The sequence below is a fragment of the Natator depressus genome, chromosome 1 (genome assembly GCF_965152275.1).
Source record: "Natator depressus isolate rNatDep1 chromosome 1, rNatDep2.hap1, whole genome shotgun sequence".
Lineage (NCBI taxonomy): Eukaryota > Metazoa > Chordata > Testudines > Cheloniidae > Natator > Natator depressus.
Genome location: NC_134234.1, coordinates 305335868 through 305350200, shown reverse-complemented (window position 1 = coordinate 305350200; position 14333 = coordinate 305335868). Strand labels below are relative to the sequence as shown.

At 43.0% G+C, this 14333-nt stretch overlaps 1 protein-coding gene across 1 annotated transcript in view; it reads left to right on the top strand.

The window, feature by feature from the left end:
• AASS (aminoadipate-semialdehyde synthase) overlaps positions 1 to 14333 on the top strand; it is a 50861-nt gene that overhangs the window by 24030 nt on the left and 12498 nt on the right. The window contains exons 14-20 of the mRNA XM_074942323.1: positions 558 to 676; positions 4232 to 4361; positions 5472 to 5582; positions 6817 to 6925; positions 8737 to 8877; positions 10697 to 10864; positions 13527 to 13622. Coding sequence (XP_074798424.1) covers positions 558 to 676; positions 4232 to 4361; positions 5472 to 5582; positions 6817 to 6925; positions 8737 to 8877; positions 10697 to 10864; positions 13527 to 13622 — 874 coding nt within the window. The remainder of the gene's footprint in view (positions 1 to 557; positions 677 to 4231; positions 4362 to 5471; positions 5583 to 6816; positions 6926 to 8736; positions 8878 to 10696; positions 10865 to 13526; positions 13623 to 14333) is intronic.

Sequence of the window (14333 nt, the reverse complement as noted above, 5' to 3'; positions counted from 1 at the left end):
AATTAGAGGGAACATTGCTTGTGACCCCCCCCATCCCCTTGGGTCAGGATGTCCAATTTGAGAAATACTGGTCTCCTCTGTGAAATTTGTATAGTATAGGGTAAAAGCACACAAAAAGACTGATTTCATGGCGGGAGACCAGTTTTCATGGTCCATGACACGTTTTTCATGGCTGTGAATTTGGTAGAGACCTATCTATGAGGTTGGACTAGTTTGGCTAAGAAAAATTCAGTGACTTCTGAGGAAGAATGAGAAGTAGCAGCTACTGCAGCTGCTGGAGGAACAATGGAACGGGTTGGGTGGTGTGACCCTTTCTGAGGCTGGATTTAGACATTTTAGTCCGCTTACCCTGAAGTAGGAGTTGTGCAATAGAAATTTTGGAAAAGCCTAGGGAAGTGACGTACTTTGGCTAGAAAATCAGGCCGCAGAACTTAAACGTCTTCCTGAAATGAGCTCTTGGTTTGTAAACTTGCTAAAACATGCTGACTTGACATTGGCTTCAGCAGGCTGCTGTTTGCTTATCCTGTATGTTTTAATTTTGATTATAACCCCTCTAGGGAATACTCACGGTCACTGACCAAGGATAAGAAGAGGGTCTTGTTACTTGGATCTGGCTATGTTTCTGGCCCTGTGATAGAATACCTCACTAGAGATCCCAATGTAGAAATCACAGCAGGTACGTGAAAGCAAGCAAGCCCTTAAGTATTAACTGTATTAAGCTTCAAGTATGTGTACTGTGTATTGAAATAATTATTTATTTTGTACCAGCATGGCAGCACACTAAAAACTTTTATTTAAAAGCATATGAAGTGTGCTGTGGGAAACTGAAGATATATTCTACATTTGTAACTACTGTGCACCTCATTCAAAAAATTATTCTGTAGCTTTAAGAACACCTTAAAGAGACACCAACTTGAAAATCACATTGCTATCTGAAAATATTTTACCTACTTCTTGTCACAAGTAGTGCCTAGGAAGAGACTACAGAGAATATTTCTTTCTTTTCAGCTTGTTTGCTTCCTGCATCTGACAGTATTTCATGCATAGTCAGTTTCATTCTTTCCTTGACAGTCAGCTGCATTTTCTGTCATGCAAAAGCATGATGACACCACTTTTTTTATGTGCTGCTGTGGGGTGGAGGCTCGCATGAACTGTCTTTCCCCTTCTCTACAAGCATGTGTTTACAACAATGGTAGCAAAGCTGAAACCAAATGGGCAGCAGGCAGGCGTACGCACAGACGTCGGGGAAAAGTGGGAGGAAGTTTGGCCAGGTGTGTTTTGCTGTCAGTCATGTCCAAAACAACCTTCCAGTCACCACCAGGAGAATGAGGATTTTTTTTTTTTTAAAGTCAGAATATACTCATTAATGTCTGCTCCATCAGGGAATGGGTTCTCTTGAAATTAGTCCACTTAAAAAATTATAGTTGACATGTCCCTCTTAAGAAGAGCTAATGAGGTGCGTGTATATAAGAAATATCTCTCATGATCCTTCTTTGCCCACCTGTGCTACCTATCCCACCTTGTTTGGCACCCTTTTGCTGTGGTAGTGGTGGCTGAATTACAGTAGCATGTAGAGAACCCAGCTGAGTTGGAGACTCTATTGCAGTAGGCATTGTGCAAACACCCAGTAAGAGACAGGCCTTGTTCTTAAGAGCTTGCAGTTTAAATAGACTACAGATAAAGGGTGGAAGGTGAAACAGATGCATGGAGAGGTGAAGTGACTAGTTTACTATTACACCGCAGGTCAGTAGCAGAGTCAGGAATAAACTTGTGCCTCCTGACTCCCAGTCCAGCACCCCTACCCACTAGACCATGCTGCTTTTCCATTCTGTTTTATACAGTAAACTCTTTGGTGCAAGGACCCTTTATTTTATTAATGGAGCATATGGTATAATGCTGTATGAATAATTAAAATAAACTCCACCTGTTTAAATTCCTAATTTGTCTAATATGTGTAGACCTAAACCTACAAATAAATACATCTTTCAAATAACACATTCTTACTTATCAGCCTATAGATACAGTGTTTCTCCTGCAAGCTGATGAGATTGTGAATGCTAAAGCACTGTAATGATTACAGCTCTCTGATCCCATCATCTGTTGCAGGAGAAACAGACCCCTGAACCCAGTTCCTGGTATTTCAGTTTACTTTTCAGGCCTGTGAACCTGTTGATGACCATAGGACTACTCCACATGGGTAAGGGTTGTGTAACTGGCCCTGTCTCGCAACATTTAAGACAAGTTCTATAGTGTTGTCCACTAAATTGACAAGAAGATAAATCCGTGTCCAGAGGTTCACATAATTCTAGCGTTGTATGTGAGATTGTGTTGGGAATGGCGGAGCAGAATGCTTCATCCACCTAGATCCTCTTCTTTCAGGCTTTTCTGTGTTTGATCCTCTTGACTTTTCCCCCAACAGTTTCTCCACTGACTCTTTATCTCAGAACAGGAACTGTTTGCCTGCATGAGTTCATGGTAGTTTTGGCTGGTCATAGCATAGCTAGTTGCTGGTATATTTTCTGGCAGTACCCTTTTATTCTGTTCCTCCCAGCTCTTGTCCTAGTGCATTATCAGGATTAATATTCCAGAGGAAAAATACTTTGAGATCCCATTAGCGTCTCTCTTGTGAATTGTGACCAAGATTTTCTCAGTCCTGAATATCCCCACTGTAGTTCTCCCTCCCCATGTGGCTTTTCCTTACATTCTGTGTAAGAATCCCTTAAGCATTTTTGTCTAATGGATCATCTTTTGGATCCAGTTCCAGCACCCTTCTAATGATGAAGGGAATTACTGTCCCCTTATCAGCAGTCCACTCACTTTTTTTCAATTTTTTAAAAATTTCTGATGTTTCTAGGTGCCTCTTTTTTTTCTAGTAAAAATATTAAGAGACTATGTGTGAGTGATTTATATTGAGGCTCCAGCCCTCCTCATGGAACCATATCTTAATCTCCATTTGAATCTACTCCCTCCTCCATCAGTTCTACGTGAGTGACTAGATTAGATATCTTGGGACATGCCTGGGAGTTGGTTTTGTGCCCTGTCTACACTATAACTACAACTGTGTTTTGTTTTTCAATCTGTTTGTCACTCCCATCTGACCCAGGTATGAAAAAACCCACTGAGTTGTGTCCACACAGCAGCCTTTTTTACATACAACACAACCATGTTTCTGTGTCCTGCATCCACCACACTTCCTAATGGTGTTTGGTGCATCCTTGGTAAATGTGGGCAGCTATTCCATAATGCCTAAGCACAGGACAGAGTGCCTGCCTGTGAGGCAGTGCACTCAAGGATGTCCTGCTGCACAGCGTTGGGACAAAGGAGGGCTGGCCAAACCAGTGTTGCAGGCACAGTTTCAGATGCTGTGCCAAGATAGTGTGCTGAATTGCTGACCATAAGATCAACTTGTGCTAGTCTTGGCTGCTGGTGAGGACAAAACGCTGTTAACAGCCACAGTTATTAACCATGTTTTGTGTGATTGGAGCCTCCAGTGTCACTGACTGATTAGAGACGCTTCGAAGTGTGGGAGGAGGGGTAGCAGTTTTCACTTCACATGGCTAATGTTGGTGCCCCACGAGGACTCAGAGAGAGACCTTCAGTCTCTCCTGATTCCTACAATAACCTGCTCGATCGTACTTGAGACAGCAAATAAGGCTGCTAAGAAGAGAAGAGCGTCAAAATAAATAAAGAACAGGAAGGACTAAAACAGAGTTTTCAAATGCTGTTAATTTCCTGTTCTCATTCTGCAGTTTCCCTTAGTGGATCACTGTTTCTCAAGGTAACTATACTGTAGCTTGACATGAGCAACACACTAGAAAATGAAGAAAAAAAGTCAAGACATGGGACACTTACACCTGTTTATCTTTCAAGTGTGCTCCTTTTTTTTTCTCCTTTCTGTGCAACTGCTTACTTAAAGAAAGATGGATGTGGAGTGTAGTTGTGTATTTGCGAAGGAACCCATGCAACAAGTGCCAGTGAATGGAGTTTGATGCACGATGACGACTAGGTTATTCTGCAAAAAGAAAAGGAGGACTTGTGGCACCTCAGAGACTAACAAATTTATTTGAGCATAAGCTTTCGTGAGCTACAGCTCACTGTTATTCTGCTAGTGTGAACCAGTGTGGAGGGTGTAGTTGGGGTTTTTACCTTGATACTTTGGGGAATGGGTTTGGGAGGGAAGTAAGAATAATTTTCACTTGTGTAACGGTTGACATTCATACTTTTTAAATAGCATCCATCATGAAGGAGCAACTTGGCCAGCTGACCAAGAAATACAACAATGTTACTTCTGTTCATGTGGATATCGTTAAGCAGGAGGATAAACTGTCCTCCTTGGTGAAGAAACACGACCTTGTGATCAGGTCAGAATGCTGATTAAAACACAGAGGGTTTGATCCTGAGATTTGCTAGGGCTCCTTTACATTTCTTCAGTGGCACAAGTCACCTGTGTAGTTGCCTTTAAATCGCTACTGGGGATTCCACCAAGGTACGGGGAATCACTGGGTGATGTAAAGCCAGCATAGTCCTTCTCTCCCCCCCAACTCACAGCAGGTGGAGATGAAGTGTGTTGGGGGGCAGATAGTGACTAGTCACATCCCCTCTCTCTGCACACAAGAGCACCAGGACTGTATCTAATGCAGTGTAATCTCTTCTTTGTGGTTAAAGAGGCATGATAACTTTGAGGCAAGATTTTCAAATGGCTCTCTGTTCAGCTCCTTCGTGGGCATGCAGTGTTAATTGCACAAACATTTGTACCTACTTGGGGGACAGAATTCACCCACAAAGCCATCACCTGTATGTGCAAGTTACGTTGTAAACACATACAGTCATTGGTGCTTGCTAAATTGCATGCACATGTACAGAGGCCAAATTCGGAAAATTTGGCCATTACTGTCAAATGCTTGAAGAGTAAAAGGTTTCCTTTCTGAGCATTAAAACTATCATTAAAGTAGGGATGGAAACTGCTTTATAGTGCTTGCCATTGGGTCCCCCTCACTGAACTTGTCCTGAGTGATATCTCCTTTTCAGGCATCCTGTGCCCTTCTAGAGATGGTTTAGCAGGACTTTTAATGAAAGCTTCTTCCAAGACAGCATTCTACTTTGAATCTGTTAAACATTTAGCACACCAGTGTAGAATGTGGTACTGGGAAACGAGGGCCCGGTTCTGTTTTCACAAAGGTGGCACTGAAAGCTGGGGCCTGCAAAGGGTTGAGAGAATTTGAACTCACTCCTCTGCTGCCCTGCATTTTGTACAGTCACTTGCAGCAGTTCCAAGTGCGTGTAAAACAGTGTCATTCCGCTTTGGTAGGAATTCACGCCCACTTGCATTACTGTAAAAACTGCATTCAGATCAATGACGGAGGCCCCTTGTGTTAATAGACCTCATCTAGATAAACTTTTTGCAAATTTTCTTCCAATGAAAACACCAAAACTAGTCAGATTTTGACATACAATTTTTCTTTTGTTCATAGCTTGCTGCCTTACTCAGCACATCCTTTAGTTGCTAAGAAGTGCATTGACAGCAAAGTAAACTTAGTGACAGCCAGCTACCTAACACCAGCTATGAAAGAACTCCAAGAAAGGTAGGTCAAAAGATCAGTAATGAGATGTGAATTCTTTCTTAGGTACCTACATGGCACCGTTACCATACTATTCAAATGCCCCACAACAGTTAATGTATTTATGCTCTCAGTGTCTCCTGACTCACTATTATCTGCATTCTACAGATGGAATGGAATCCAAGAGACTAAGGCCCAGATCCTCAGACATGTAGACACTTAGCCCCCATTGAAAGATGGGTTAAAGCAGTGGTCACCAACCCATCGATTGCGATTGACTGGTCAATCCTGGAGCCTCTGCCAGTTGGTCACGGTCTCCTTGCTGCTAAAAGTCTGGTGGCGCAGCGGGGCTCAGAAGTGGCTGGCTGCTGGCATGTCTTTGCAGCCCCTGGTGTGGGGGTAGGTGGCTCCATGTGTTGTCTCTACCCCCAGCACCATCCCCGCAGCTCTCAATGGCTGGGAACTGGCCAATTGGAGATGTGGGGGCGGCGTTTGCGGGGTATGGGCAGTTCATGGAGACCCGCTGTCCCCCTTCCCCTCTAGGAGCTGCAGAGACGTGCCAGCAGCCAGCCGCTTACGGGAGCGGCGTGGGGCCATGGCAGGCATGCTGCCTGCCTGAGCCCCGCTGTGACGCTGGCCGGGAGCCGCCTGGGGTAAGCGCCTCCCGGCTGGAGCCTGCACCTCACCCCCCTCACTCCCCGCACCCTTGTCCCAGCCTGGAGCCCCCTCCTGGACCCTCTCTCTCTCTCTCTCTCTCTCTCTCTCTCTCTCTCTCTCTCTCTCTCTCTCTCTCTCTCTTCCCCCAGAGCTTGCACCCCTGCCCCGGCTCAGCCCAGAGCCCCCTCCCACATTCAGAACCCCTCAGCCGCAGCCCAGAGCCTGCACCCCCCTCCCACGCCCCAACACCCTGCCCCAGCCTGGTGAAAGTGAGTGAGGGTGGGGGAGAGTGAGTGATAGAGGGAGGGGGAGAATGGAGTGAGCGGGGTGGGGTCTTGGGGAAGAGTCAGGGATTTGGGGAAGGAGCAGGGTAGATCCTGGGTTGATCTTAAATTCAAAATGTGATCTTGGGCGTAAAAAGGTTGGCAACCACTGGATTAAAGGCTTATACCCCCATTTCCCAGGCTCAGTACAGAATCTGTTCCAGCATTTCTAGTTTGTCCATGGCTGACAATGGATATCATGGGGCTATCGCTTGTCAAGTTAGACTTCAGGAATATTGTGCAATATTCTGACAATACCGTGTTTTTTATTATTTTAGTGTAGAAGCTGCTGGTATTACGGTTATCGGTGAAATAGGTTTGGATCCTGGCCTCGATCATATGTTGGCGATGGACTGTATTGATAAGGCGAAAGATGTAGGCGCTACGGTAAGGTGGTGGATGAGTTGCACATGCATAGCTTTGTCAAAGCTATATTAACAAAACTGTCATTCCTTCAGCAAGAACCTGTCTTTGCTACTGTTCGGTAACTTACTGTCTCTAGAGGCCTTCAATCAATGGTGCCCAGAACTTGGATTGCGTGATGATGCTAAATGCGAGTACAAAGTGCATTGGGACTCCCCCTGTGATGTCTGCACAGAGGGTTAAACTGAGTTACATCACTAGAATAGCTGTGAAGCTGTGCTTTAAACTAGAAGTATAATGCCAGTGAACAACTTACATTTTAAAATGAATGAATCTGACTAATTGGCTTAATTACGTTGCCTCAGACAAATAGCATTTAACATTGTGCCATTTATCATAAGCTCTTAAGGTGGTACGGCTTTTACTCTGGAAAGGACTTCGCCACTTGTTTGCTGCAGGCTCAGATGGAAGCATATGGGCCACTTGTTTTTGGAGGAAGTGTTTCCTAGAGAACAGCGGCCATAAGGGTCACTAGTGAATATTATTTTTCTATTTTAAAAATCAACCTTTTTTTTCTTTCCCCCTGAACAGAAGAGCCATGAATGATCTGGAAAATGCTCTATGCCTGCTGCAACTTCCTCAGTGCTAGAGCCATAGTTTTGTTAAACTTAAAGTAACAGCTGTGAATTTTCATAATTACCCATATCTAACTCCTGGGTCCATATGCACATCAACGAATCCCTTTCCTTTTGGCTCACTTTAAAGCCTACAAAGCCTCTTGCTCGTAGTTTCCATTTGGTGACTCAGGAGGACTGAGTCAGCTCTTCCCGGGCAACCTACCAGTGCCAGTCCTTGCGGGCCAGAGAAGTCCCTGCTGAGTGAAGCAGGATGCTCTTTCTCCTCAGGCTGAGCATGCTGTCTCTCCATTGTCCCAGCATTCTGTCCAGGGTGAGAGATCAGAATGGGGGTTCTTATTTGGCTATCTGACTTAGTAGTGTGGATCATCACCTTTGAGTCACCTGCCCAGATGGCGTGAGGGTAAATTAGCTAAACTCCATTGGCTGCAATGGATCTGGCCTAATATTTTCTTATCTATAATGCTTGTGAAATGTGCAAGATTGACAGCATTGTCAACTAAATTCCTCTACCAGCACATAAATACCTCCATAAACCAAGGCAGTCCCAGTGGTCTCTCAAAGCCCTGCTAATCTGCCTCAAGCTTTCCACAGAAGGGGAAGGTAGCAAAGGGTAGCTAGTCACCAGGCCCAATTAGTTTTTGGCTTGTTGGCTCAGATTTACCACCAAGATGCCCCAAGCGGTGGTCTCAGTACAATTTCTATTGCTAAGCCAACAAATTGTGTCATGAGTTCTGCTAAATAACTGTTGGATCGTACTGTTCCATTGATGTGAGTGGTGCTTCACTGGAATGTATTTGCCCCATTATATATTGCATTGTTCATCTGTGACCTCTTCCAGATGGGAACTGAAGGGGACAGCTCCTCAGGTGGTGTAAATGGACAATTCAAGCAGTTGCAGTCAATGGAGTGATGACTGTTTACACCAGCTGTGGTTCTGCCCCAATACCTTCAGAGATGAAAGTCCCATGAATAAACTCGCTCTGTGGCCTGTTATATGTGAAAATCATAAATATTTTTGGCACTGTTGGCATAAAATAATCTCAGTTCTTTGCCTAATTCAGGCCTTCTGAGGAATGATTTACTAAACACAGGTAACTGAGTATTGCAGGTGGTGATTGATTCCTTTTGCTAGCTGGATGATGCTGTATATCTTTTTCTGATCATATGCGACCTGTGGATTTATTTTTATATTTGCAGGTTATATCGTACACTTCCTTCTGCGGTGGCCTGCCAGCTCCTGAATATTCTGATAATCCTCTGCGATACAAATTCAGTTGGAGTCCACAGGGTGTTCTATTGAATACAGTTCAATCTGCCACATATTTAAAAGATGGAGAGGTGAAGTAATCCTGATCCTTCTATTTAAACACAAGCAGAGAAGATGGTATTAGGCTGAAGAGGAAACTGGGATTTGTGAGCTGTTGCATTATTTTTAAGCTACTGACAGATACATAAACTGCGTTTAAGTAATTGTCACTCTGTCACCTGTTATCTGGATGCATAAAGTGACATGCCTCCTTGCTACTATCAGGCTAATATTTGCAGAGGTCTGAGGGCAGCGAAGAGGGATGGGCTTGTGACTAAGGCACTGGACTGGGATGGAGATCTGGGTTCAGGCCCCAACCCTGCCACTTAACCCTGTTAAGTCACTTTGATCTCCTTGTGCTCATTTCCTCTCTGTAAAACAGGGATGAAGAGGCTTCCTTTCTCCTAATTTTTGTCTGTCGTCTGTTTAGATTGTGAATTCTTTGAGGGCAGGGACTGCCTCTTACTCTCTTTGTACAGTGCCTAGAACAATCCCTGATCTCCTTTGTAGGGGTGGGAGAGGTGCCTGGATGGTCCCATAATACCAGTGCTAAAAAGTAGTAATAACTGATGCTGTGCATTGTTGCACTGGGAGTGGTCAGCATCTCACTGGGTATTGCACGAGCCCTTATTGTAATAAAAGGCAAAATTCCATATCACATCAATAGTAATACTTTGTAAAATGGGCACAGAAATATTCACTGCTAGGAGGAACCCTGGCATGAGATTGACTTGTTCAAGGGAACACAGCAAGACAGTGTCATTGCCAGATTTAGAAATCTGAGTTTCTGGCTTCCAAGCCTGTGCTTGTTCCTCTGGCCCACTCTACTTTGCTCAGATAAACTACTGATGGGTGCACCACTAAGTGTCCAGAGGTTGAGTCAGTGTATAGGCATCCCAGAGTGTGGATGATTATCCGAACCCCTTGGGTCTCCAAAGAGGCTTTCTTGTGACATTTCAGGGTTTCATTGTTCCAGCTACCATGGAAAATGAATTGTGAACTGGATTTTTATGTGGAAAAAAATAAATTGGTCCAAATTTCAGATGAAGGCCATGTGGGTAGATGGAGAAGTGTTTGTTTAATTATGTGCTGGTTCACCCATTGCTAGTTGAAGTTAGATCATGGATGTCAAGGATTTGTTATGAAAGGCTCTGTGGGTTTCTTGGTAAATGCAGCAATTCTCCTCCTTGCCCCCAAATCCATAGTTCTCTTTGACTGTTGTGTGGGCTTTCCTCCACATGTGTCTTAAGCAACACACACAATAAATTCCTGTGGCATGGCTGCAGGCTTTGCTGTTATGGATGGCTTTTGAGTAGGAAACGTCGCCGCCTTGCTTAGAAGCCACAAAAGGAATTGGTGTTGATGCAGTATAGCAGATCGGTGCTTCAGCTGCTTGAAGAAAGCAGGGTTCAAGGTTTTAGGCCTCACTGCTAATAGAATTAGTCATCCCATTCTTTTCTTCTTCTTTAACAGGGTATTCTGTACATTTGCTTGCTTTTTAGTGGCAACTGAAGATGTTCATGGGTGCAGATGCTATATCCAGGGCACATGGTGGAGAGTGATTACTGTAATCTTAAAACAAACCAATCCCTCTTCCCCACAAAACTTAAATTTTCGAAAGGCAAGCTAGTCAAGGGCCAGATCTTATCTGTCTTACACTGGTGTAAATCAGTGAAGTTATTCCAGATTCTCACTGATGTGAGATCAGAATGGGGTCCCTTGTTACTGAGTATAAAGCATAGCACTAATCTGCAATAGGCATTGAAAATAGACATGTTCTTTTGAATAAACAACCTAAAATACAGTGCACTTACCTGCCTATTTTTATTTATTTTTTTTTACAATTCTTAGATTGTTAATATTCCAGCTGGAGGAGCTTTGCTTGATTCTGTTGCTGTCATGGATTTTTTCCCAGGATTAAATTTGGAAGGTTTTCCCAACAGGGACAGTACAAAATATGCTGAACCATATGGTATTCAGTCAGCCCACACCTTGATAAGAGGCACCTTAAGGTATAAGGTAAGTTCTTAGATATTTTCTAGGTTTTTTAAAATTAAAGTCTTGTTCAAATTAGACAAATTTTTAATAGTGTGAATTGAAGGGATATTTCAGAGTAACAGCCGTGTTAGTCTGTATTCGCAAAAAGAAAAGGAGTACTTGTGGCACCTTAGAGACTAACCAATTTATTTGAGCATAAGCTTTCGTGAGCTTGAGCTGTAGCTCACGAAAGCTTATGCTCAAATAAATTGGTTAGTCTCTAAGGTGCCACAAGTACTCCTTTTCTTTTTGAAGGGATATTGTCAATCTGTCACATTTTCAGTGATAACTTTTAACCTGCTATTGTTACAAGTAATACCTGTGATTGCTATAGCCAAAAGGGACCCAAAAAATTCAGTTTTTGCTTTTCTTTGTGGATATGACTGCACTTTGCTGTGTCCAAGAAGCAAGAATAATTTTTCCCTGTTTCCCTATTTAACTATTCAATTTGCATGGGTTTCTGAACCCCCAACAGCGCGGGGGAGAAATGTTTTAAGAAATTGGCACGGATGGTTCCTGAAACTTGTGTTTTTTGATGAAATTCTGAAGAAAAACTGTCGTCTTGCACAAAACAAAATAATAATAATAATAAGCACTCTCTGGCCAACTCTCTTAAAAACACATGGAAGATTAGAGCTAGTTTTTGTGAATGATAAGATTAATTTGATGTCTCCTTCTTTCTCTTTTGCTCATCTTCCTCTGAGGTGAAGCTTATGCCACAGGGATTTGTTTTTGGCATTTTGTGGACATGAATGAGGAGGTGTGGTGTGAAATTTTTTTTTTAATCACGAAAATTCCACTGTATTATATTCCAAAAGGATTGAGTTGGTCCCTTTCTGTCTTTGTGCAAAAGCAGGTGGCAGAGCTGGCTCAAGGAATTAGTGAAGGATATATTGGAACCTTCTAAGTCCAAGTATGGTTTATATTGGTCAGAAGCTCTAATAATATGTTAAAGGCCTGTGTGAAATGACTTTGTTACAGTAGGTACTGTGGTTATTAGGTACTTTTAAATGCTAAATGATGGTTGGTCTAAATCTAGTTCCTAGTAGATAAGTGTGAACTTAAATAAACTAAAAAATATCCACCAGCTTAGCTGGCATGAATTGGTATTCTCAGCTGTGAGGTGAAGATATGAATGGCCGTGGAGACTGTACTACCTTCTTATCTCAAGGAGTTGGTCCCTCCATTTTAGGACTGAAATACATTGGCAGGGTTTTGTAGGGGAGCTTGCAGTATTGCTTTTTTTCTTTTTTTTTAAATCTGTCCTGTGGGTATCGAGAGGACTTCAACCTGAGCATAAACTTTTTTAAAATGAGCGTAAGGCCTTGTCTACACACGAGTTGCACTGACAGTTAAATCAGAGCAATCCCATTATATGGACATGAAAACTGGTTTAAGAGTGGCTTATTTGGATCTAAGCTTAAGTAGGTAAGGAATTAAGTCATATAACAGAAATGTCTGGATTGGTCTCTATGGGTACATCTACACTACAGTAAAAACAAACAAACTGCAGCACTGATTCTCAGAGGCTGAATCAACTGACTTTAGCTCACTGGGATTGGACTGCAGGGCTAAATATTGCATGTAGATGTCTTGACTGGAGTCCAGGTTCTGAAACCCCTCAAGGGGAGTGGGGTCTCGGAGCCTGAATGAGCCCTGCGAGCACAAGTCACCTGACCCAGGCCAGTTACAGCCATGGCATTGTCTTTATTGCAGTGTAGACCTTCCCTTTTACCGCAGAACATGTGTGCCTGTGTGATTTCTCTGTGCCAGTCACCGTGGAGGCTGTTCTAAATGAAATTAGCCCTTTGTGGGAGTGTATTTTATTGGTAACCTGGGTTCTTGTCTTTCCTGCATCCTGTGCTGTCTACGTAATAATTAATGTCCCATTGCTTTGAAGAATTGACAAATGGAGCAGCATTTTTGTTTATGAAGTCTTTTAATGTCAGAGAATCAAGAAGCAGTAGTTGGGTTTTGTTTTTTTTGTTTAAATGAAAACCTTCAAATAAAACCTGCTTTTAAAAGAAAGGGGGAGGAGGGGGAAAAAAAAAAGCCAACTCAAACCAGTCAGGAGATTTTTATTGCAAGGGCCAAACAACCTTGACAGTGTCCCTTAGAATGCATTCCACTTCTATGCTGTTTGCAGCTCTGATATTTCTGGAGGAAGAGTGACCATATGTTTGTACCCTAGGCATTCTGAGCCCAAATCTGATTTTACTTACTGTGGTGTAAACCAGGAGTTAATCCACTGATGTCTGTGCTGATGTAAAATTGGGGGTGCGTGAGCTCAGAATCAGGTCCTTTTGTCTTTAATTTAGCTATTGGCCAGCTGAACAATTGTGACAAGCTTTCCTTTGGAAAGGTACTAGTCAGCTGAACCCTTTAATCTGTTGAACTGATGCTGCTTGCGGGGGAAGGGATAGCTATTTTCTTCTACAGTTAAAGAGCATATTGAAAGGAGTGGGGAAGGCAGTGAGGTTAAACCCCCTTTGGCATCACGTCTGACTGTTGCAGTCTTCCCATGTGTGTAATAGTAATCATGGCTTTGTTTGTCCTTGTCTGACTGTAGTCCAAGTATGTAAATATTCACCTGAGCATCAACTTGGACTGCGCAGCATTTATAGCCACCTTTGTTTTGTTTTAGGGGTATTCGAAAGCTGTGGGAGGCTTTGTAAAATTAGGTTTAATAAACCCAGATCCATATCCTTTGCTTAGCTCAACGGCACCACCTATAACCTGGGTAAGTATGTAGGATTTTATTTGGTTTTCTGCTTTCCTTCATTCCATTAATCTTTTTCTGTTTGTCAGGTTGGAGATTTGCTTTTTTTCTGGGAAGCCTGTGTTGAGTTCTGTTCTTCTGTGTGTTTGTGTGTGTGTGTGTGTGTAAGGAGGTTGAATTCTTAATGGCCTTTATTGCTCATAATTCAGCTCTCACTGTCCACTGACATTTGGCCACAGTTGGAAGACCGGATACTGGGCTAAATGGACCTTTGGTCTGACCCAGTGTGGCTGTTCTTATGCTCTCAAAACTAGAGGTTTCTCAGCATGCATTTTATTTCCTCGAGATACAGCGCCCCGCCTGTGCCAAAGCATTGCTTTTACAAGCCTTTTCTGATGCAGGTTGCTCATATGAATACATGAGAATATCCATCAAGGAAATTAAAAATATGCACAAGGATATATAGAGTGAAAGTTCTCAAGTCCTACCCTCCTCCTCTGCTGTCTTCCTTTCCACCAGTTTTGCAAATTCTTCTCTTGTTCTTAAGTTTACATGTAGTTTTTCTCCTAGATGTTTCTCCTGATATTTGTCTTCTGCAAACTGCCACCCAAGGTTCAGAAACTCAGCTGGTGTAAATCACCATAGCTCCACTGAGGTCACGGGGACTACACTGATTACTCTAGCTAAGGGACTGGTCTACAATGTATTTTTCCTTTGTTCAAGGCTGCCTGT